Source organism: Pleurodeles waltl, chromosome 12 (genome assembly GCF_031143425.1).
Source record: "Pleurodeles waltl isolate 20211129_DDA chromosome 12, aPleWal1.hap1.20221129, whole genome shotgun sequence".
NCBI classification, from domain to species: Eukaryota; Metazoa; Chordata; class Amphibia; order Caudata; family Salamandridae; genus Pleurodeles; species Pleurodeles waltl.
The window spans coordinates 652,356,795-652,382,677 of NC_090451.1; the positions used below are offsets into that span (position 1 = coordinate 652,356,795).

Here is a 25,883-nt window from a genome sequence, read left to right on the forward strand (position 1 = left end):
AGAGTGGAGAACTCAGGGGTTAGAGGGAACCGGAGGGCAGAGCAAGCCCCGCAGTCTCTCCAAGGATCTGCAGCTCGGATCTCTCGCAAAGCCGGCATTTTAAACAGAATCGCTGCTTCCTTCTTCACAAACTCTGAATCTCCTCGCCGCCTCCGAAAAGAACCGCAGAGATATAAAGTCTCAATCAAGGATCCTGATTTATAGTCCACCGGGGAAGAGAGTTTAAGGCGTCCAAGGTGGTTGCTGCTGCCCTTACTGGAGAGAGGTTTCTTGCAGAATCGATTTAAAAAGGTACCTCTTGGAGAAACTCAAGCTTATTTTTTACATTAGTCCAAAGGGAACTCTCCCTCGACAACAATTGCTAAAAGCTCCCAGGTGACTTTTTGTGAGGAACTCTACCTGGTTGAGCAATTCAACTGAATTACTTTGCAACTTTTTTTCTAAGTGTACCTAAGACTGTTTAGCTGCCTGTTTTGTTACGAGGGGCTTCATTTTCAGACCAGAAAACGCGATTTATCCAAACAGATTGCCTCCTGTGTGACTTCCAGTATTGGGAGTCTTTGTTCCCGTTCATAAACCTCTTCACATCAGGAGGAGATATTCCTTCATTCAGAATGCTGGCTGTTCTCCTTGTGGCTGCCACATGGTCCCACCTCGTCCTGTCATTGGAAGAGAGCGGCTCAGCTGGTTACAGAGAGGAAATTGTGTTTCCGGCTAGGGAGCGATCAAGCGTCCTCGCAGACCACGAACTAGCTGACTGGCCATTGTCGGGTGTAGGTAGCCCGCTACCAAGGCACCTGTCTTTTCGCCTCCGCGCTTTTGGCCAGGATCTCCTCCTTGATCTGGAAAGGGACCCTAGCTTCCTCTCCGAGGACCTCATGGTGCAGTACGTGGGCCGCAATGGACAACCTGATGCTGATGGCTTGGCCGAGACTGGGACCTACTTCACTGGCCTGGTGAATGCTGACCCAGAGTCGGTGGCGGCCTTCAACTACAACGGAACATCCCTACTTGGGGTGCTTCAGTACCGGGGAGAAGAGTACCACATCCAACCGCTGGAAGGAGGCAATCAGAACAGTGTTGAAGAGATCGGTGCCCATGTGGTGCGGCGGAAGGTGTCCGAGAAGGCTCGTGGACCTATGTGCAACGTTGGGTCACCAGTTTCGGTGACAGCTGTAGGATCAGAGGACAAAGCTGAAGTTGAAGACCGCCACCCGTTCCGGAGTGCTTCACCCAAGAGATCCAAGGTAGGAAATTAGAGTTAAAAGCAGTAGGCTGATGAATTTGTTTCTTGATTGTCACTCTAGACTTGTGTTTACAAGAAGTCATTCCCTACTTATCCTAACAGTATCACAACGATACATTTGCTTTAATGTTGTTTTGTAGACTTTATCAGGTTTTTTTTGTTAATGACAAACAGTGATTGTATATCAGAGTGGGCACTCGGTGATCCATCAAAGAATTTTGTTTATTAAACTCTTTATGCCAGAACATTGGTGGTACCAGGCCCACTTGAGGACTGAATACTTAATATGGCACTGCTGGAAAAGCCCTACAGAAGCCACATAAGATGTTGGCAATGCTTGCTGAGTACTATGAGTACTACTTGTGGTTCAGTAACCCACTATATTTCTACATCCCTCCGATATTTATTCTTCTGTACCCACGATACAAATTACAAACTTTCAAATGGAACCTCAAGGCATTTCTCTCTCTCTCTCTGTGTTTTAGCAAATGTTATTTCTTTTTTTGAGGTTTTGACATAAAAATGAAAAGAAGTGGTGTTGTCCAACTCTGAGCAGGTATAGTTGCTCCTGTCAGAATAGCAATTTGTGGAACCATCTGTGGTCCCCAAACTTGTAACACCTCAGTTTCATGCCGACAGGCTTTTTTGCAACAAACCAAGATGTAAATAAAGAAAGCATAGAAGCCAACTCCAGAAGTATCCTGTCAATGACCCTGGTTACATCATCAATTCACCATCTAGCAAACGTCACATAGGAAAGAAGCGCGCTGCATTTTGAAGTTAGTGGTCTTAGATCAATTATCCCATTATAAAAATTCTGAGAAGGAAAACTATATGTAACAGAATTAAAGGGAAAGCGTTCTGATTAGATGTCCTACTCACATTTAACTTTTAGAAGCCCTGAGATATCTACTGCTTCTAATGGACTAATATTCAAACATCGGGGCACTGTTCAAGAGGGTATGTGATCTTAACAAACCAGGAAGGGACTTACAACCCAGCCATTTATGAGGGCACTCTGGCCAATTTGTATGAATCTCCAAATGAATATTCACTTGACACATTTGCATACTTAGGTTCTGAAAGAAGAGGGGTTTCACTTCTTAGCTAGTAGAGACTCAAAAAGGGACTGGAGTCTGACCCATCCGTGGTTGGCACTGAGTGCCACCGGCACCCAAACAAAGTGATGAAATAACGCTGGGAAGTCTGCAACTGGTGCGGACTGGTGGGTGGTGACAGTAGCAGTCCGAGCCAATGAGAGCTGTGGAGTTAGTGTCAGAAGAGTTCGGCAGCCAATCAGAGCTCTATATAATAGAAAGGGAGAGAGCAGGGTGGCTACTATGCGAACAGCCAGATTACAAACGCTCACAAGTCATTGGGCGCCAGATGACTTCACCGGGACTAGTATATTAAACGCCTTTGTCTTAACGAGCTAATCATTATGGAGTCATAATCATCAGTTGGACTAAAAACACAACTGCAATGTTTTTTAGGCAGAAGCAAAAGTCTGCACAGGTTAATGTGGTGAAAAATTGCAAAGTAGTCACTCTGTCTTGGTGGAGGAAGAGTTAGAAACGGGGGACAAGTGGGAGCAGGGAAGGGGCGCACAGCAGGGCTGAATATGTGTTTTTCTATATTTCAAAAAACGAAGAGGACTGAACAGTTAAATCCAAAGTGCTATTTCAGGAAGGACCAGCACGGAAAAGGACTTATCTGGTCCATCTTATAATGGAACTATCAAACAAAATCCACCAGTTTATACCATTCAGCAGATATTACGAGGGCGCGTAATGCTGGGGTTACTACACCAATGATAATTAAATGAGCCCCTAGTCAGAATCGCTGTATGTAGATTTGCATCATGAACATTTATTGCAGGAATCCTGAAGGCTCGTAGCAGCCATCCTAAGGCTTGGGCCAGCTGCTGGCCTTCACAATCCGATTAAACATATCCTTGGCTTTAGAGTGGAAATCATCTGCCACATCTGTCGCCCCCAGTGTGGTAAACCCTCTTCCCCTGAGTGCTGGCCCGATCCAGGTCTGCCAAAGAGTGATAGTGGTTGCTAGCACGCTCATGCGTGACAATGGCAATTTCCAACTACCAAGGCACCTTCAGAGGCACCATGAACTAGATGAACAGATGACCCTGTGTTGACCATCAGAAGAATGGTTAGTTGATGCCTGCACACACCTTGCTAAATTACTGGAGTTATGTCACAGACCTAGTGATGCAAGGACTCCAGATTCCCCCTGGAAAGCATGCTTTATATGTAAATAATATGCAGAGATCTCCTTTTTTTCCTCAGACTCATTAGGCCTATACCCTTTTACTGCATTAATGGACTCGTGACTTTGCTTTTGCCACTATAGTTCCGGGTTCATCCATAAAAGAAAGAAAATAAATGTGCAAAGTTAAATGAGCTTCTGCTCCATGGCATTAAGCAAATTAAGGTATCTCACTGCTATGGGGCAAAATAAACAGATGAATTCTTTAAAATGAAGTCTTACTCTGCACGAATTGAATCAGCTGGCTCACAGTGCAATACAGCAGTCAGGAAAAGAAAGCCCAGGACTGAAATTTTTTTGCAAATGGAAGCATGGAACCATCTAGTCAGGCTACCTAAAATCTCCCAACAATATAGAGGTCATGCTTCAACATTTAGTACTTCACGGGGTATCATGCTACGTGGTGGGTCCTTAACTACAGCTGTATGGTAATTACACAGTGCTGGATCCATTCGGTACTTGGCGAGCCTCAGAGTGCATTAATGGAGAGTTGTGAAAAGTGTATTGGAAAACCTTAATGCTAGGCCAGTGACATCACCGACGGCTGCCTTGGCAGCAGACTGGCAGCATAAATCTTCCCTTCATTGTGGGTAGCATGGCTTGGGGCCCACATGAAAGATTCCAAAATCCTCAGTAATTGACAATAGTGGCTGGGGGGATTCATGCAGGTAATAAACAGCCCTTTGTGCTACAGATCTTTGCAGACACAGGGTGGGGCTTTTATTGGCAGCCAGGTGGTACTGTGCTGGGGTGGCAGCATCACCTGCCATCCAAGGATGAAAGTGAACTTCTTACAGTGTCTTCCTTTCTGTTTTGTGTTTCCTTGAAGTTGTGTTTGCTTAGCATAGGATGCCACTTCATCCTAGGCACAAAAGGTGTTTTTCCTCCTTCAGTGGAGGAATTTTGTAGGGTCTGTCTTAATTCACAAGCCTGTATGAAAACCCAACAGTCACACACTTCAAAAGAAGAGAATGGCTCATCATCGGCCCACGGAACTCATAGGTTTCGATTTGGCAACCATGCCTTATCAATTTCAGGGGACTTTTGTGAATGAGAAGAAAGAACAGAGAGGAAGGCCCAACAGAGAAAGGTTGAATTTGAGAGAGAGAGGACTAACAAACTAGGAAATTAACCATAAAATGAGATACTGGAATGGAATATATATTAGAAAGATGACAATTAAAATTGTTGGAGAGGCTCGTGAGTGCTGAATGGAAGGTAGACCTAAATTTGGCAACTGACCAAGAGTAGTACTTGCAGTGAGGTTGACTGGATGGGGAGTCTGATGGGATGGGTAAGGAGATTGGTATGGGGGCTGAATAAAAGGGGAGCGATTGGGCGAGGGTTTGCGAATGCAAAAGGGAGGTACTGGTAGACGGAGTTTCATCAAAGCGGAAATTGCTGGATGAGGGCCTGGAAACGGGAAATGAATGGGAAGAGGTGTGAACGAATGCAGTGATGGATGGAAGGTGGAGCTCAACAGGCGAATGGACCTCAATGGGTGGGGAGGTGACTGAAACTGGGAGTGGCTTTGGGGAATCTGCTCAACTAAAATGAATGATGGGTGGTTGAGGTGACTTTGGAGGAAATATGGGCAAGTATACAATATAAAGTAAGTAAGTTAAGCAACGAATAGACAGGGAAAATGTTAAGTAGAGAAGTAGAGTTAAAGGAAGAGGAAAGACCAATGACACACAGTGAAAGGGGCACGTACATTTCCATGTACAGTGAGAAATACTGCATCTACTAGTCCCATAATGCAGACCTGCCAACTTCACCAAGAACCTCACAGTGTGAGGAGGGGGTGGAGCCTTGGATGGGCGCGGTCTCGTGCAAAATGCACATAAGAGGCACTTTTGCCCCCACCCCAAACCCCGCCTCAAAAAAGCTTGCTGAGGCTGCTGGTGATGGCCTGGGTTGTTTTCACACCCATTAATGGACATCACCGGTTAAAAGCCTCAGAAAAGAAGCTGAAAACTTCTGTTTACAGTGGTTTTCACCTTGTTTTTCGTACCACCGTGTGATATTGGCTCCTCACCGAGAGACCGTGTGACGAGAGCCAATATTGTGTGTCACACGGTGGCACCATGTGAGTTGGCAGGTCTGATAATGGAGTGCCTTGGATCCTGGCTACAACTGGCTGAGGTATCACAGACAATAAGGGGCATCGGTGTACATTAGACACCCTTTCTCAACACCCTTAGTTTTTGTGAGCGTCACATTGACAGGGGCTTATATGGGTTACCAGGTGAATTGCTGTATCACAAGGACTCAAAACTCCAGTCCTGTGTTTTTCTTTTTCAACTCAAAGATTTTAAGTGTGCTCAACCCATATGAACACATTGTTATAGCAAGTGGCTCATGGGCCCTACTGCACGAAAGGAAATGGGCTGCCTAGCTGTTTGAACTGGGAAATACAGAACTATCAAGCTTCAGTGGCCCCGGTGCCACTGCACCAGTTGCATCAATGGAAGCTACACTCGTTCATGATCAGGGTTACAACTCCTATAATGCATTACATATTTAAATGAACAAACGTTGTTGACTGCAGCCCAGTGTCCTTGATGGCGTGAAGACATCTTTTCACAATAAAGTGCTGTGAAACGGCAGAACAGTAAGTTTACAGAGAACCTAAATAAAAGCCCCATCACAGTGAAAAATGTTTTAACTTGTTCTTGCCTAGGCCGTCTTCTTTACAAAACTCTCACATACCTTTTATGCCAAGAGCGCTATGAAGTAACCTGGCTCCATGAGAGAGTAGTTCTTTCTGTCCAGACCTTTCCTTTCTGCCCAGGTATTTCCTCTGCATTTTAGGGACTTCTACTGTTGCCTTACTGATGTGATAAAACAGGACTACAGATCCCAGAATGCAACGAAAAATAGGTTGGCCTAGAAAATGGTACTCGCGTGTGGAATATGGAAACCCTCGCCCACGTGCCTGCCTGGCACTCATTGCCACTGCCAAGGGCGGGAGCTCTTGCCTTGCGGACGGAAGGCTCCGGATGCAGCCAGCGGAAGAGAGTTTGCAGCTGCCTCGGAGGTCCGTGCCCACCGCAGCCAGGTTGGCTCAAGTGTCCTGCGGCCTCCCTGGTAATTGCAGTCTGACTGGAGCTCGCGGAAGCAGCCAGGTCCCACTTCGGAGCGCCTCGAGGCGTCCAAGGGGCATCCAGAGACGCCGAGGGGTCCGCGGCCAGGGCGTCCGTCGGGCGGCGCTCCCCCTTCCCAGCATGCACCGCGGCTGGGACAGATTTGGCAGGCGGCGGCCAGGGTTGGAGGGGGCTTCGAAGGAGAAGGCATGGGAGGGTGAAGAGAGCGCAGAGCGGCGCTGTGGTTTCCTTTCTTCCCTCTATTAATTAGAGCAGCTCGGTCAGTGGCAGGCGCTTCAGAGGGGAGAGCAGTGGTGGAGCCAGGGATGCTGTGGGAACAGAGCAATGTGGGCTTCCCCACAGGGCTCGTTCCACTCTACCCAGCCCTGCCTCCCTCCAGTTCGGGCCCAAGGCAGTGGTCGGTGGCAAGGAATGCTGACTGCAGAACAGCAGCCCGGAATGGCCCAAATTGTTACTACAGACCTGTGATGATTGTTAGGGTGTCTGGGGGGGCTTTCAAATGGAGCCTTGCTCTGAAAAGCCTTCGCACCTGAGCTGGAAACTTTCTGAAAGAGTTTCAAGCTGTCCGTGTGCTGTTCGCCTGGCCCCCGTGTGATAAGATGTGAAAATGTGTGTCCCCCGACGGCACCGTGTGAGCTTGCAGGTCTGTTACAGCTGGCTACAGGTGACATACCTGAAAACAGTAACTGGTGACATGATAGCAGAGGACTGAAACACAGTGGCCCTGCTGTATAGATGCTAATATTTGAAAAGGGAAAAAGCTCTAGATTTTGTAAAAATAATAGGGCTATTTATTTTTCACATTAGTTTGCACTGAAAAAAGGGGTTACCTTAGGACGCTAAATTGAAGCCACTTTTGGCTTTTAAAATTGTGAGCCTCACGCCCGGATCGGGTCTGTTGGCAGGTATGCTAGGGGTATGAAGCCATTTGGTAATCTCACCGAAAGAAAACTCTATAGTTAATAGCTGAGCCAATCTACTTCAGCCCAGCCTCAGTCTGGCTAAAGAGACGGGCAACGTCTTGCCAATGTGAGGTTCAACAGGGTTCTCCTTAGGTTTTCCATACTGCTTGGAGTTCCGAGATCCAAGGCAACCATGCCATAACTCAATATCCGTGTAAGAGTAAGTAGCGGTAATGAAAAACAGCACCATCTTTCGAAGGAAAAGGTGCTCCGAGGACCCCACTATCAACATGACAACCTATCTACATATGCTGTGGCTTATCCGATTGAAGTTAAGGCACTTTACCATTTTTTACTTCTAGAACTTATCTGGACTCTTGGGGCCTGAGCTTTCGAGACTTTACAACTCAGTTTCTCCGTTTGCCCGCACCAACCAGGTCTTACCTCCAGATCTGCTTAGCCTTCCCTAGACAGGCCAGGAGACCGATTACAACCATGTCTTGCCGTCATCACAGTGGTGTAAGGGTCTAACCAAAGCATGAGGGGGAAATGATCCCTATGATTGACTGCAATTCAGTTTACAAACTGCACCCAAGTCTGATGAGTTGGGGAAGAAAATGTTTCATTGACGTGTTAGCCAATGGCCGATGACATGGGCGGATGAGCTGCAGTACTCCTTACTTTTGGAATGCTTAGGCAGCCCTTTCATTCCCAGCAGACAGGAAGAGACTCAGGGTGGACAATGGACATCTAGCTTGAATCAGTTCTCAGCACTGATGTCCTTTCTGGTAGGAGGTTAGTGTAGTGTTCTGGGGTACGCAGGCTGTACCTGCACTGTCAGTTACTTCTAAAAGCGGGAACCGTAAAAAATGGTGGTAGCGTCTTGCTAGAAGCTAAATTGTCAAGAGTGCACACAGGAACACATTTCCACAACTTAACAAATTGTAGGCCTTTAGCAGATCACTTGTGCTTCTGGTGCCAGAGTCCCTTATTGGCCAGAATTTAAAAACTTTATATAATGTCAGACACTCTTCACCTGGCACCGCACTGTGCACTGATACCACCCCAGCCCCGCACTTGTACCAGTAGGTTGGTCTGTTTATATAGAGGACAGTGCCCAGCTTGTCCATCTGAATGGTGATGGATTACAGCAGGGAAGGGGTACTTGATCCAAAATAGTTTTAATATTTCAGATGTGTTTTCACAGTCCACCTTGCTTGAACCTTTTTGGTAGTGTATTTTAAACCAACCCCAACAACACGCCATATCAACCTTTTAGAATGGTGATGGGCAGATGCCATTCGGATGTTGACTGAGGATAGTCGACTACAGTGGGACTGTTACCCCACATCTTTCCACAGGTTACACCCTATGTGATTATGTTCACTCTATGTAGTTCTTTACCACAGGGTGGGCATTGAAACCACGTACATCATTCAGGTATCTCACCTGCAAGCAGTATCGCTTTATCACTGGGTTTGAAATTAAGACTCATTGACTCAGCAAGAACAAGCTTAGCGCAACCTTTTGACATTCTGAGTGAGCTTGGACAAGCTATTGAGCTCCCTGATACTCGTGAATCTTTGTTGTATTTGAAATCTTTTTGGGAAATGCACAATAAGTTGCATTCATTCTACTTTATCTGTTCGTGGCAATCTCCCAAATGGTGCTTAGATTCCCAAAGGGTATCAACACGTTGTAAGAATACCTGCTATCACTAACAGTCTTCAGGCTAGGGACTTAATGATGTTTCAAGCTTGTGATCTGTAGGTTATACAAAAACAGTTTTACAACAGGCGCATTAACCCACTAAGCTATATCCATGTATGTCTCTATGCAGAATATTCAATACCTCTCAGTGTAATCTTTCCTGACTTCACTCCAACTCACCACTGGAATCTCATTCACTGGATATTACAGACTGGCACAACCACACCCACCCTCCCCACACTGACAGAATGAATGCCAGAGTGACTCACCCTCCACGCACTGACAGACGGGTGGCAGAGTGAAGAAGTGGGGAAGAAAACCGAGATACAGCAGCCCCACATCAAACACAGTTCCCAAGCAACGCACTCAGACGTTAAACAGAAGCACAACACTGGCAAGATCCATATGGTCAAAGGTTTCTTTTCTCTTTAAGAAATTTAAAGCCAATTCTGGCACCATTTCGGATCCATGGAAAACAAGGCCATCTTGCCACGTGTTCTGAGGACGCCCTGCTTGAATTCACTGCATATGTCCCAGTCGTAAAGCAGGCGAATCACCAGCCGAAAGATAAAAGAGGTGAATCTTTCCAGCCAAAACTTGCATGAACATGGGTAGAATCACAGCTCCTCCACATTAGGGTCAAGAGCCTTAAACTGGAAAGGAGTCTACAAAACAGACTATACTGAGCCCCAGGAGCATTAAAAAAACAATCAGCTTTGAACGATTTTGGGGTCCTCTCACTGCATGCTGCCAAAGTAGAAGGCACGGAAAAGAAATGGAACTGTTTTGCTTTTAGAAAGAAATGCGCTTTGAGAGTGAGTTATTTTCATGACCACGTGACTCCAGGCCAGTGGGGTGTGAATTTTACAGTCTTGCAGTTTGGTTTAACAAACCAAAGCATCATGGGAGATGAAGTGTTGATTCCAGTCAATTACTCCAATTGAACTACAGGTTTTGAAAGTAAAGCCCAGAACTGAAAAAATGTGCCCATTATGATTTTAAGCCTTGTCTTCAAGTTATTGCACTGGAATCGATTGGAAAGGGGTTTGAACTGTGAAAATTCTGCTTTTTGCCATGCAGTATGTTCTGCAAATGATGCTTGCCTTTTACAACTAATGACTGGGTCTGTTTCCTTAGACATCTGTAGTTGTGATACTGAAGACATTTGGTGTCCTAGAATCCAATCCCTTGAGTTGAGAAGGGCAGACAGGAGACTGAAGAAAATAAGTTTCCCAGATGCACTCAAGGGTCCTCTGGCTAGATAGCAGTACAGGATCCACTGACCGCTGTTTGGCAGCAGGCTTATCGTGCTCCAGGCGTGTGCCGGGAGAGCTCAGTGGAGGCCATGTTGTCTTTGGTCAATAATGAGGCTCTGAAGTGGAGGCATCACGGGATCCAATGATGCTTTTGCATGTCACAGCTTTGTAATGTGACCCATTTACACGAGCAAACAGGGGTTCTTCACTGGCCTTGCCTGAGGCCGCCAGGCGTTCAAGTGACCAGGATAGATCTCTGAAGCACGAGCATAAACCTACTGAGATATCTTATTATGGGCCCAATCTAAACTTTTTGAGAAACCTGGGCAGACTGGCACAAGAAGGTCCAGTCCCTGGAAACAGACATCTTAGTAAATCACAGGCTGTGTGACAAAGGTGCTTATCAAAGGGACAGCAATAGGCTTCTGACAGAAATACCAGGACTGGACTGATGGCTCGCCAAGGGCAGGGTGACAATTTGTCCACGAGGTGGCCAGGACCCTATGATGATTAATCCTATGAACAGTATTTGAGGGCACATACTCGCTTCCGCGAAAAGCAAATCAAACTGTGCACCAGGGGCTGGGGTAGTTTTATGGTGCCCACTTCCATAGTGGCTCAGAAACGAGCGATGGACACCATGTGTGAGAAAACAGAGCTATCTCTCCTCACCAATGAGGCATGGCGCTGTGTACTCTTGGTGTATTTTCCGCGTTAGTCACTCTACTAGCCAGCGTCTACACTCCACGCTGCGCGGGTTTGTTGATGGACGTTCTGTTGTAGCATTCTTGACTTTGTGTTCTGCCAAATTCTGCGCCCTCCCGCATCATCCTGCTTGTGTACGTTTGTGCAACGGTGTTGTGACGTCGTTGCCTACGCACAACTTTCGATTATCCCAGCCTTGTAGCTTATATAATTATATGGAGCGGCCAGGCCCGCTCGTGTGAGTAGGTGGGGGAAGCTGAGCCAGGAACCTGACATTGTAAAATAAGAAGGCCCGTCGCTACGCATCTTCCCAGTTTGTTTGGGTTTCTCCAAATGGTTCTGGGGTCGGTTATGTGAGCTGAGAGGATTACAGCAGTGACGCCGGCAGTGGCGCAACCCAGACAGAACGACTACGTCAGGGCTCTTAAGGCACGCGCCACACATGAAGATGTCCAACGCATCCATCTGCAGCCATAAATCACCCAGAGATGCCAGAGTTCGCTATTGCAAAAATATGTTCCCTTTCGCGCCATCTGTCTTTGTTTTGCTCATCTCATTGCAACAGCTGCAGTATTTGTCAATGAAGGGCAGGGTATTTTTTAATACTGGACCGAAGGCGTGTTCGCACACCAAGAGTGGCTGACTCGGTGCCTTTATCCTTCAGAGGTTGGTAAATCAGGCCCAAGTTCTGCTCGGTGACAACTGTTCGCGCCGGAAGCACACTGAACCCAATACTTGCAAATAGAAATATGGAAATATCCAGAAAGGCAGAAGGCAGGTATTTCTTGGCCAGGGCTCCTGTGGCAGGGCATGGCACCAGGAACTTGCTTTTCCTGGCCTGGTGTAAAAAGCACCACAAGCAAGGAAGTTATTAGGCAGGTCACGTGGGCCTGTGTGTACAGAGTCACCACTTCCAACTACTTCTGCATACAGCCTCTCACAAGCAGGTAACGTTTGTTGTTAGGCTGCGCCCAAGCTTTCAGACTGCTCATCAAACACGGACGCGTCAGACAGGGACATGTTATTTTTTGAGCCGGAATTGTGCCAGATATTAACGCAAAGACTCACTTCTGGGTCAATAACAAATGTAACTTCTCCTATGAAAAAGGTTTGTTTACAGGCAGCACGCCAGTGTACTGGAAGCACTTGCAAGGCATCCGCCTAAATTCCGGTTCATAATAAGCATAAGGTGCCTATTTAAATTGCTACTTTACCGTCAGTGTGCTAGCTGACTCTCTATGGAACAAATATCTGTGGGTGGAGATTAGTAGACACAGAGAGCATTTAGTGTGCATAAATGCTTTAGAAATCATTTCTATGTTTCTACATAGAACATCCAAGCCACCATGTCATGCAGGTAGGGAATTAGCTGAAAAGGTTTTTTTTTTAATGATCTAAGCATCATTGATAGAAGGTCAAACCTTATAATAATGGTTTATGTTTATTTGATGGTTTATGTACCGTGGTCTGTCTGTCTATCTAAATGGCCCCACACACATTTACTGCTGCTAGCGCACTCACTCTTTGTATGTGAAGGTGCAATCTGCGATTTCCTAGCAAATTACAGGTGATCATTTCCCAACTACAAAAAAGAATAATGAATCTCCAACTACTCCTCTAAGAGGCAGCTTTTAGGATATTGTTGCTTTACTCAGGCTTCAAATATTATTGGTCCGAATCCATATCCAGTGCCAAAGCGAGTCCTAGCTTGAGAAGAATATCAACCATGCTTACCCTTTGTGCAACTTTAAGGACTTTGGGCCTGATTACAATTTTGGAGGACGGTGTTAATCCGTCCGAAATGTGACGGATATACCACCAGCCGTATTACGAGTCCCTTATATCCTATGGCACTCATAATACGGTGGGCAGGATATCCGTCACATTTGGGACGGATTAACACCGTACTCCAAAGTTGTAATCAGGCCCTTTGTCATTTGTCTTGAAGGTGTGTTTAAATTCAAAGTCCCAGAGGCTCCCACTAGAGGGATGTGTATAATGTATTTGCACATATAGTACCATATACAGAAATATGGAATTGGTGAAAAAGTTGTGTAGACATTACAGTGTTTGTGAAAGCCGTACCACTAACTGAAATCCTACTCTTAACTATTGTGAGATTAGTGCAGGCTTGATGCAGTGCTGGAATAAGTATTCTCCTTGCAAGGTTGTACACACAGCATTTCGTCCTTTATTATATCTGTATAAAACAATGAATTAGTCTAAAGTGCAGCAGATGTTGTCAGCGAGAATTGCATTATTGTTCTGATTTCCTCCATGTTTGGTCTTTTGCAGCGCTTCTCTTCTGTTCCGCGCTATGTAGAGACCCTGGTGGTGGCGGATGAGACCATGGCAACGTTCCACGGAGCCGGGCTGAAGCGATATCTCCTGACTGTCATGGCAGCGGCAGCCAAATTCTTCCGCCATCCAAGTCTCAAAAATCCGGTTAACGTTGTGGTGACTCGGCTAGTGGTGATCGGCCGGGCGCAAAATGGTCACACCTATGAAGGCCTGAAGATGACCACCAACGCAGCCCAAATGCTGCGCAACTTCTGTGAATGGCAGAAGGGTCTGAACAAAGCCAACGATTCTGACTCGGAGCATTTTGATACCGCCATTCTCTTCACCAGACAGGTACATCCTAAATCAAAATGATGCGTTAACGTCAATAGCAGACTCTGGAAGATTTTAATTTGGCTCTTTACACAGTCATCACATTAAGCAAAAAAGACAGAATTGATATTCCCTGGTCAAGTGAAGCACAATTTCTAATGTGGCTAGATGACTCCATGTCACTATGTCACCATGTTTCCAGTGCTGGTCTCTTAGATAAACTACTGCATTCTAGAGATTATCTTGATCACTTTTATATAGTCCGAGTACCAAATTACATTGTTTTGTTTTATATAAGGGCCAACGCAAGAGCCATGGGGGCCTATTTGAAAATGAATTATCTGCGCACCCTAACACTATGGTATCCCGGGGGAGTAATGCAGCAATCTATGGGGAAAAATCATCAAACAATGTTTTAAATGTAGAACAAAGTGCTTCATGTGCTGCAGGCCAATTTAGCCTCTTATTTTCCTCCTAAATTTTGAGACTGAAAACTAAACTGCATTGTATTTTTTAAGGTGTCCACAGACTCCTGCTATGCTCAGCATTGATCTGAATTCTACAAAGAAATTGTTTCTCCTAACATATTATTATGTTTCTTTCCCGCTAGAACCTTTGTGGTGTTTCGACATGTGACACATTGGGTATGGCAGATGTTGGCACGGTGTGTGATCCTTCCCGGAGCTGTTCTATAGTCGAAGATGATGGTTTGCAATCAGCCTTCACCGCAGCCCATGAACTTGGTGAGTTCCAGGGACCAGATTACTAAGAAACTGGGGAAGCCAGAAACACATCCTCACTTTTTGACCTTTGAACTAATTCGAGCTTCAACAAAATACTGCTCATTCAAAACAGATCTTGATTTATCTGTAAACAGAGTAATAGGGCTCACATTGATTTTTTTTTTTGTAAAGTAATTTGTGAGAATTGTACAATTAGGGCATGAGGAAATTTCAGCCCGTCTTATGCATTTTGGCTGATCTTTAACAGTGAAAATGCTCTCTTAGCCTCTGAAAAAATCACACCGTGATTGTCTGAACTTGACCTTTTGCTGGACTCTATTCTCCTTCTGTCTCTGTCACATAAAGAATTCTTTAGAATGTTCAGAGTTTCCTAGATTGTAAAGAACTGTTAAAATATAGCATCTGTATTTGTAAATTTGCTAGTGTTCTCTAACGGAGAAAAATCAGCAATGACTAACCTTTAATTGGAGGAACATCGTTCTTAATATCTGGAAATAATATTGGTCAAATTAGACTTTTAGGTTTAGCTGCCAGCACATGATTTGATTCAGCTATAGTCCAAAAAATGTTGTCTTTATTATGTATAGTACAGACTGTCTCTCAGATGTGCCATCAGATTCAGGGGGTTCTCAATATTTTCATGTTAAAATATTTTTGCCACTGTGAACTAATGTGTGTTTGATGCTCTCTCAGGTCATGTCTTCAACATGCTCCATGATGACTCCAAGTCCTGTGTGGATCAGAAGCGAGTTGCCAGCAAAACCCGTCACATCATGGCACCGGTGATGTCTTACGTGGACCCAGAGGAGATGTGGTCCTCCTGCAGCGCCCGCTTCATCACAGACTTCCTGGACAGCGGCCATGGTAAAAGGCTCTTCAGTTTCAGATTTGCATCCAGCGCCATGCTTTGCTAAGTGAACTACCACTCGCTTTTCCTTCTTCCACTCTTTGCTGTGTCTTCACATGTACCCCTGATTTACGCTTCTCATGTTCTGACAATCCGTCTACTTATTAAACATTCACAGGTCATTTTTTTGAAGTTGGGCCACCAGTCCGCTTACAAGCATGATCATTTCTAGGGCAAGGAAAAAGTAGGCTGCTAACTGACAACCACACCCTAGGCGAGCGTAAATTGCATGGTCATAAGCTAAAGAGCTTAGATTTCTACCAAGTACTGACCAGTAGGAGGAACTAAAAGTCCAGCACTTGACACAACTCATTGTCCAGAGACGTTAAGCCTGTAAATATCATGCCTGCTGTTTATGTAAAACACCAAACATAGTTCAAAGTCTTCTCATCTTAGTTCACAGCTAATGTCTTTGAATAAGGAAGAACCTCTGTGTCATCTGCTTCATCCTGTGATATCTTGCTCAAGTCTCTTGCTTCTTCTTGTCTCATTCCCGTCCTTAATCCTACATCAGTACTGCCTTATTGCCCGGCTAGTCTCTCAAAGAAGTGCTTTTCATTTCAAATAACCTTACCTTTTCACTCCACAGGTCACTGCTTGCTGGACAAGCCCAGTGCTCCCCTGCGCCTCCCAGTACCATTCCCCGGTAGCAATTACGACTCTGACCGGCAGTGCCAGCTCACCTTTGGGTCCGAATCGCGCCACTGCCCTAATCTGCACACTCCCTGCTCTTCCCTCTGGTGTACGGGGCGATTCGATGGACAGTTCATGTGCCAGACCAAGCACTTTCCCTGGGCGGATGGCACCCATTGCGGTCACGGCAAAACCTGCATGAATGGACGCTGCATCAGCACAGTGGAGATGAAAGCCTACAACGTGAGTCCCTTATGTTATCGGTCTATAAAACAATGACCTCAAATTTCTTTGAACCAGGTCGCATGTCATTGTATTGAATATTTGATGTGTTGATTGATTAATCAGCCTAATTCTTGATCTGGAAATCACCTGCCAAGGTCCTATACCTCCAGTCAAGGCAAATGTTTCATTGTACACTGCCATTGACATCTCAGAGAACATCCAATAGATGTTAAGTACTGAAATTAATTGGTTAAACTGATTTAAAGCTCGCTTATACTTCAGCGGATTCCATAAACGCCTTTATAAAAAGGAGCAGAATTTAATATTTTTATACTGGTATTATTTCAATCACGTGAATCCTTAGAAATCTGTAAATCAACAGATGAGGGATGGTTATCTTAAAATGAAATATGTCCTGAAACAAGTGCTTATGCAGAAGCTTACTGCCGCGATGCCGTTCCTAGGTGCCTTTATTGCCTAAGTCACTCACCATCTTCATAGCAGGAAGCGGTAAAGGGAGTACAAGGGTACTTCTTGGCCATAGATTGCCACTGCATGGAACTCAAGCTGCAGAGATCGTGTTTCCATGGTCATCTTATAGTAGAGACTGAAATCCTATAGCACCTATGGTGCAGGTTATTCAGCTCAAGAACAGAAACTGCAACCCATGGTGGAGATTTACATCTGACTTTTCAACTACATTTACAAACAACTCACGTTTTCCAGCATTCTTAGTCATAAACCTGTCTTCCTTGCACACACAAAGACAGTTCTTTTATTTAAAAAGATTTGTTGAGTGCAGAGCAAGCTCTAAAGGGCAATGTGTGAAAACGTGGCCGACTGCAATCTGCCACTTGTGGCCTTCAACCACAAAAACACAATTCCACTGCCAGATCAGTAATGGAGTTGTTTGGTCATATCAACAATGTTCACCAAATAAGAACCACTGTGCAAGCGCTTCTTTCAATCCTCTTAACAAACATGAAGAAATATACAATCAACTATTTAAAATGTAGATGATTTCTCAGACTGTAACTCTTCAGAAGACTCCAACACCATCAAAGATAATCAGATCTGCTTGATGCATAAAATGATCTCTACTGCTTTTGTTTTGCAGGTCCCTGTTAATGGAGGCTGGGGTCATTGGGGACCATGGGGCGAGTGCTCCAGAACATGTGGAGGTGGGGTGCAGTACTCTCACCGTGAATGCAACAAGCCAGTACCCAAAAATGGTGGCAAGTACTGCGAGGGAAAGAGGACTCAGTACCGCTCCTGTAATGCCCAGGAATGCCCAGGAAGTAATGGTGAGTGTTAAGATATTGAAAGATGTTTTATAACCCTCCACGAATTTCTGAGCCCACGTCTAAGAAAATACACACCCATCTCAATCCAAGATTTTGTGACTACAAAAACTCTATGAAACTCCGTGGTACTAAGTAAATTTGATAGAATATGAAATTGGGAAAATTACTTACTCTACAGAGTGAAGTACATCCACGGCCACATCATGGACAGATAATGCACTCGGGATGCATTCATTCTCATTTGGAACATCATTCCACATATCCATATAAGGAGTTCCTTCGCATTTGCGCTGCAAATGTGTCAATCTAAACACAGAGGATTATGTTTCCAATTTGTATTATTCCTTTGAGACCTCAAATTGTGAACACCCCAAAGATCCCATTTCACCAAGAAACACACATTTTTACTCAGTGTTAATTTTGGCATTTTTTTTGTGTTAAAGACACTGTCTAAAAAGTGGTTGTTCGTAAAAGTGCTTTAGAATTTGAACAATAACTGTACTTACCTGGGTGCTTCCTGTCAATTTGCAGCACTCGCCTATCGGGAGCAGCAGTGTGCCACCTACAATCACAGAACCGACCTGTTTAAAGGCTTCCCTTCCCCTATGGACTGGGTACCAAGGTACAGCGGCATCGCGGAGAAAGACCAATGCAAGCTCACCTGCCAGTCAAGGCCTCTGGGATACTACTATGTGCTGGAACCAAAGGTAAAGACACCGCAACGTGTTTGGAAGCGAAGCAATTTGATATGAAGTCAGGCGAAAGCATACAAATTAGATGTAACTTGATTGTCAAATGTGCTGGCTGAGTGGTAGCCGCAGTGAATGGAGAAACAGACATTCGTCCTTTCGTTATATCATGGTAAATGTAGGTAAAAGCAGCATGTCCTGGGTCCCGCCGGATAGTCATGCATTCAGGAAGAAGCAAGGCAGATGCCCTCTTTTCTGAACTTCATTGGCAAGGTGCCACATATGTTGAACCTCAGAAAAAATGGAGACCTGACTAATTCCTTTATTATACCAGTGTCTTTAAATCCTAACAAATTCTTTTGGACAAAGGAGGCATGGCTTCAAGTAACCCACTAAATATCCTTAGTGAATTGAGGCACAGGCATTTCTTTTATAATGCATGCGTTGGGGGAATACTGATAAGTAAATATTGTGGTCAAAGTTGTTTTGTCTGTGCTTACTAAAATTTCCAGAGCAGGTTTATTAAGGATTATGTAATCCTTAAATTATTATGTTAAATTGATTACAACAATACTTGGAAGTTAGTACGATAATATTTAACAACCCTCAAAATAGTACTAATATAATACAACGTCTCTGGTTACTTCTGAATTACCATACATCAGCTCAACCACCCAAATGGTGAATGCAGACAGTCTTGAGGTTCTCTATTCAGAATAGTGCCATATCGCTCATGGCGGGTTATTTCCTACTCACAGATGTAAACGATATGACCATGTTACTTTTACTGTACTGAGATTGATACGTGTGACTGAATAACATGAAAATAAACATTGTTTAATTAAATGCTCAGAGACGGAACCACACATTATTGCGTAACATAATCAAATGTTCAGTACAGTGAGTTTCTCAGGTTAAATCAATAACATTTTCCTAAATTGAGATAAACCACAGTTATTGCCATCATGGGCTTTTCATTTGTAGGTTTATACATTTAATGTCACCACAGAGATTTCAAGAGCAAATGCTTAGATACAAATTCTGTTATGCCTACAGAAACCTCAGTACATCACCAATTCGGATTATGCAAAAAGCTCAGAATCCTAGAAATGTTTTCAAACCTTTTCAATGCATGATTTTGAAATAGTTAGTTTAAGTACTTTGGGAAATGCTCATCCGAGGCTAAGCCTTGTGCCTTGCTTTCTATCCAGGTAGCAGATGGAACACCGTGCTCCCCTGCAACCACCTCCGTTTGCGTCCAGGGCCGCTGCATCCATGCAGGCTGCGACCGCATCATTGGGTCCAAGAAGAAATTTGATAAATGCATGGTGTGTGGAGGAACTGGATCGACTTGCACAAAGACCTATGGCTCCTTCACAAAACCCAGGTGAGAAACTACCCTCCCCGCCAAATATGCAATTGTTTAATTCTACTGACCTTAATACCTGCTTCGGAGGATTTGTTTATCGTGCATGCGGAGTCTGATAAGAGGAAGTAGTGTTCACGAAACTCTAATAGGCTACATGGCCATAATTTGAAAATGTGTTCTGATTTTTAAGAACCGTGGACAGTGTAGTATGTGTCAAAGTGATATACAAGAACAGTGAAAGACCTAATTAAACTGATCAATGGAGCCCTAAAATCCCTACAATGCAAGCGGGCAGAGAAACGCATACAGGACACATTTATATTGCATTTAAAAACGAAGCCAGCCTGCTTCAAAGCACATACAGCTTTGGGCATTATAGGAGCCTGCTTCGGTGAGGTAATATGGGTTGAGTAGGATCACTTTTGGGGTCAAGTGGGAGGCCAGAATTGGAACTAGACTGCTTCTCCCTCTCACCTCAGTTGGAATTCTAATACACCATAAGTAAGAGTGCAGGACGTTTTTTTTTTTTCTCCAAAAAATATTTATGACTCAGTTACTAGCATGCTTGCCATTACTTTTTTAAGAGTTACCATGAAAAAAAAGACCGACTGTACAACTATTAGTGTTGTTATATCACATTATCAGCACTCCTATAGCGTATTCCTTCAATTTGTGCAGTCTCAAAGTGCAGGTGTTGGTCTAGACCGGCCACTTGGCTTTGTTCTTGATTTTTAAGAGACCAAAGAGGACATTACCAATTTTTGATACAACTGAGCTATGGTAAAATATATCTCCTGGAAAGCTGTGGCTCTTTCGTGTTTTCTTTACCAGATTTCAAGATAGCATTGTGTGTAAGCACTATGTATGTGTCCTGCAACTCACTCATTCAAATTCCAGCTCGGTCGACTTGGCCATTTATTCTTTCACTGCTGCCAAAAATTAGCACAAGTGATATAGTTAATAGGAACAGCTCTTACTTGTGTAACATGGCATAAATTGTTTAATTCAGTGGTGCCCAGTGTGACCCGGTAAGGGTGGAGTCCAACTCAGATTTTCAGGCAAACTACATAAAATACATTTACTTACAATTACTCTAAGTGTTGGTCCAGCCATGGTCTAACACTATTGCTAGCTGCCAACTCTATACAGATGTAAAAATGGCATAATTAATTTACTGTTGTGTAGTGACCATGCAAATGTTCAGATCAAACTGCTGTGCCTACTTTAATCCCTGTTTGATTGGTCTTTGCAGGTATGGTTACAATGACGTCATCACCATTCCAGCAGGAGCCACCAACATTCTTATCCGTCAGAACAGCGGCTCAGCCTCCAACAGCGACGGTGTCTATCTAGCCCTAAAGAGGCGGGACGGCTCCAATGCCCTGAATGGCAACTACATCCTTGTTCCCTCTGAAGTTGATGTCAATGTGGGTGGAGGAGTTTCACTGCGATACAATGGTGCTACTAAAAATATGGAGACCATCACTGGCAAAGGTCCGTTAAAAGAACCACTGACTCTGCAGGCCCTTGTGGTCAGCGACCAGAGGGCACCTCGGTTAAAGTACACCTTCTTTGTTCCAAAAATCAACACACGCTCAACGCAACCAAAGAAGCCACTAGATGACTGGATGAGACGAAGACCCCAGATCCTAGAGATACTCAGGAGGACGAGAAATAATCAGAAATAGTTTCATCAGCATGAAACAGATGGTTGCGAGAAGGAATGATTCATGGGTCCAACTGATACGTCTGACCAGAAGTGTTAGATTGGATGTTTCTACCAGTGGCTCAAGGGTCGTTATAAAGGTGCTGAATTGACAATTTCTTAAATCATCATTCCAGAACCCAAGAAGCACTCTATGCCTGGAAGCCATGCATGGTAATCCTTCAGCCAGTTTCCTTCTAACTCAAGGAATTAATAAGGACATTTGCCATGTTGGTCAATGACTCATGAGTTGCCACTGGTGCCTTGCAGTACCTTGCTTTACGGACCACTTACAAAATAGTGCTTGATGTACAGGAGAATACTAGGTCATAGGCTCATTCTGCCACATGACAACGTGTTGTTTTGTGTTCAAGGCACAAACTATGACTTGGAAACAATATGCAAAACCATAGTACCAGTAACATCAGAATCCTAGGTAGCATTTATTTCTGTTCTCTGCTGCTATCCGGGAATGAAATGAGCAAGATTTTTCAAGGATATTATGTTACAAAGAATAACAAAGAAAACAAGAGTAATATTAAGGAAAAACTAAGCAAGTTTGGCATGCATAATTGTCAACTGGACACTTGCGTTGACCGGTTCAGCGTGAGAGACGCGTCCCTATTTCCAATTCAGTGTTTAATATTTCCTCTTATTGCTTTGTGACATTGTTCAAGGTACACATGTGTCCCCAGCCGCCCTCCACTCAACTCGATGTCGTCAACACAAATGCAACCGTGAACTCTTGTTGGAGAACCTTCACGGCAGGCCGCTCAGATTCGCGGAGGGCAGGTTGGCCCCTGATTATAGTTACACATGTACTGTTGGCCAGTGAGCAGGCTCAAAGGCAGTTCTATGCTGAGAAGGATGGGGCAGTGCACCCCAAGGGCGCTCGGTGGTGGCTATAGAGCTGCACAGACTTCACTTCTAGATTTGTTTTTATATTTTATGATCAGGTTGAACTTGAGACTGACTTAACCAGGGTCTGGTTACCCTTTAACCCCTACGCACAAGGAACAGAGATAAAATTGCTTCAGATCTCCCATTTATATAACACTGAGGGTGTTTAGAGCATTGATGGATAATGCAAGTCTGCGGTCCAGGCATTAGCGAAACTATGGTGTCTAACTTGTCTTTTCAGGTTTACTTAGGAGTTTTATTTGAAGAAAAGTTATGACCACGGTTAATTCAGAATTGTAAGGATAAAGCAAGATTGACTGAACAAAGGAGGTTTCAGATTCAGGAACACCCATTCCTCAAAGACACTTATTTCCAATATGTTTTGTTCCTGAATTCCTTGGAAGGACAAACTCTGCTGAGAATCGTGCAGTTGAATAAAGTGATGGCTCTAAAGAAAGAAAATACACAAATACCAGTGGATGTGATAGCCTGTTTGTTGCAAGCACAGACAAGCAAATCACTTTTGGGAATCTGAAGATGGAGCGAAATATTGAAGCAATTGTGTGGGAGGGGATTTATTTTAATGTATTTATTTATATTTTTGTACTGATATTGTGCCATTCTTTCAGAAAGCCTCCTTAGATCCAGCGCTTTCCAACTTTATGACTTGGGGCTAGGTATTTGAAGTGAAGCACCTTGGGATAAAAGGTTCTCAAATTAAAATCCGTGCTTTCAAAGGGGTGGGCACTGTGAAGGGAGCTAACCTGACGTCTACTATGATGCACTGAGCTTGTGACTTGAAATGATCCACCCTGGTGCTGAAACAGTCGACCTCTTTTACTGATGAATTTAGATAAGATGTTTTTTTTATTATCGTGGAGTGGAGACCTCAGTTGCATCTAGACCTCAGTGGCAAGCTTGTACCTCACTCAGGTGCCTAGTGCCCATCCCTAAAGCCTACTGCCCAAACCAACCCTTTCTAATCACTGCCCACATGGACACTTGTTCTGGGTGCCACCGATCAGAGAGAAATGAGTGGTAAAGCAAGTACCACAAATTGCCACAGCAGAATGCAGTGAGTAACATGCCTGTCTGACATGAAGACTGACTACAACATACAGTACGGAGAAACGTGAACAGTGTGTTAGGTTTCATTTGAACTGGCCGATTGTTCATGTTAATAACGCACTTGGTCATCATAGCGAGGGTTTAGCACTTTAAAAGACAAGTCACGAAATAATTATCTGAACAAATTCGTACACATAGAGAACAGCCCATTTTAGAGGACCTTCTAGGCCAGGCAAACCCCTTTAACAGAGTTGAGTGCACACGTCTGCCAGCTCTTTGTTTAAGTGACACTGTAAACTGACCTTGGCCTTAAACGGTGTTTGTTTAGCTAAAAGCCAGCTCACACTCCCCCCTTCATCCTCCCTCTCCTCTCTACCCGCTCTGAAAACAGAGGCCGACCACATGAAAGGGCGCTTTGTGCCTGATGAGAAGCGGCCCATCAGTGGCCCGTGACGGACAGCACAAGCCCACCGCCGAGCGCCCGGAGAAAGCCCTTCATGTCTCTCCTGTGGCCGCCTAATCTCTCGTGTCCCCTGGTGCGCAGCGGCGGGGTCTCTGCGTCCTGACACCCCAGGATGGCCTCGCTCTGCTGGAGGGTCGGGGAGGGGCGATGTCTCCACTGATGTTCGTGGTCACTGATACCAACGTGGGGGCTGTAACCACATTTACGCCCCCGCTCAATGCCAAAAAAACATGGTGTCCAACGTGGGCCCAGGAGGACAGGATCCATGCCAGAACTTAAGGTTGTTTACCTTAGATACTTTTACACAAACTTAAAGTCAGGGAAACTCCTTTCTATAGTTCGTGATTTTCCTGAAATCTGTCACGAACGCGCCCCTCATACACACGCGTTTGATACCCTGCTCTAGTTGAACCAGTTCCACTTTCACTGCCAAGGTTTCAGTGCCTTTCAATGCATTTAGTTAATTATATATACACCACAAAGGCAGTGACACAGCTACCTGCCTTCACAAGGGACTGGAGATCAGAGGAAGCTCAGAATATGGAGGGACAAAAAAATCCCTGATACGGCTGATTCCAGCTTCCTAACCCACTAGTTGGACACCAGCATTTAAGCCGGTGGGGGCCTGTTGTGTTATACCTCTAGCCAGTTCACCCTAAATTATATTGTGATCTAATCTTAATTGAGAGCAGAGAGCCAGAAATATTTTGCTTATGACCTAATGAAGTTTCTTGGTGGAAGAAAACGTCCTGGCTGGAGCACTGAGGAAAGTTACATCAGAGGTTTAAAGACCAGAGTCCGAACGCATTATCCCAATCTTATTCGCGAATATGCTCACTACTATTTCTATGGATCTTGCTCCCTTGTTACTCCAGAATCAGTATCCGATGGCACGTTTTGCGCACCTCTGACCAAGAGAATGATCTCTTGTGCACAAAAAGTGTAAATGCCTTTTGGCCTCAAAAACTTACTCAGTGGATACCACAACGACTGGCTCAGGTTATTTGTTATATGGAAATGTGTGTGACATATCTGATAAGAAATGAAACCATATTCTAAATTACAAAACACCTGATAATGCCAAAAGCCAAAATACTTCTTGATTGGAGGCGGTGAGTCTTTGGAAGGGTAAGCTCTCAGAGAATGTCACTGAAAGAGCTCTTCATTTTTTTCATTTTCTCTGAGTAATTCAGGGGAGCAGGCATACCATATACATAGATACAATCGGATATTCATTGTGAATTTAGTGGCAATGATACTGGGTGTCAGGAAATAGAAGAACTCGGGTAGTTTCCCCTCACTGTATTTATACTCCAAGGTTCAAACTTGATTTTCCTTGCTTCTTATCCCGCAGTGCCGGGTCCCACAGTTACACCCAGGCCATTCCTTCCACCCACCACCTTCTCGTCCATAGGCTGGACTGGTTTGCATTGACAGGCCACAGTACGTTAGCCTGACATTGGGTTTTTCAGGTTAAGTAACTTAATAAATTATTGAGAACAAAGTTAAGTCATCCCTCAGAACAAAGACATGGCCCAAGTCTGGAGTTGTATTCTATTTTGTACAAATGGCTTTTTTTATATTAAATATTGCAAAATTGTTTGTAATAAAACCTGCAAAATTATTTAAAGCTATTTATATTACACTAATACCAGATTCCGTGTCTTATTTGAAATATTACTTATCTTCCTTTATAACAATATTACTGACTTCTGTAGCACACACTTCAAATTGAAATGTCTCAATGTGGATTTGGTAATGATTAGCACCAGCATGACACCTATTTTATCGACCTCAAAGAGTGAAAATCCAAATCGGCCCTGCCCACATGTTATTCGACAGGTAGCGGGCTATTGTGGTTTCTGTGTGCGCAGATCCTATGCTGTATTTGTGTGAACTTCCCCGATTAGTTGCAGAATGCCTGTTGTGACAGGAGATAGGCAGAGCTAAAAGAGATCTGTACCATGGTCCTGACGGTATCGAGTGAGGGATCTGAACCTTTGACCTTCTGGTGACCAGTGGGCTTAATAGATCATGAGCCTATCAACATTT

General features: G+C 44.3%; 1 protein-coding gene across 1 annotated transcript; it reads left to right on the forward strand.

The window, feature by feature from the left end:
- Positions 1-25,480, forward strand: ADAMTS4 (ADAM metallopeptidase with thrombospondin type 1 motif 4). The gene is made up of 9 exons (XM_069218284.1): positions 1-1,247; positions 13,508-13,846; positions 14,436-14,568; positions 15,262-15,432; positions 16,065-16,351; positions 17,451-17,637; positions 18,169-18,344; positions 19,538-19,713; positions 20,948-25,480. The coding sequence occupies exons 1-9, from the start codon at positions 615-617 to the stop codon at positions 21,381-21,383; spliced, it is 2,538 nt and encodes an 845-aa protein (XP_069074385.1). The 5' UTR covers positions 1-614; the 3' UTR covers positions 21,384-25,480.
- The last annotated feature ends 403 nt before the right edge of the window (positions 25,481-25,883 follow it).

What these genes read in the sequence shown, in the direction of transcription:
- ADAMTS4 (XM_069218284.1), top strand. Translation starts at nt 615, where the DNA reads ATGCTGGCTGTTCTCCTTGTGGCTGCCACATGGTCCCACCTCGTCCTG. An exon ending in CACCGCAGCCCATGAACTTG is followed by an intron (nt 14,569 to 15,261) that starts GTGAGTTCCAGG and finishes ATGCTCTCTCAG; the next exon opens with GTCATGTCTTCAACATGCTC. An exon ending in TGGAGATGAAAGCCTACAAC is followed by an intron (nt 16,352 to 17,450) that starts GTGAGTCCCTTA and finishes TTTGTTTTGCAG; the next exon opens with GTCCCTGTTAATGGAGGCTG.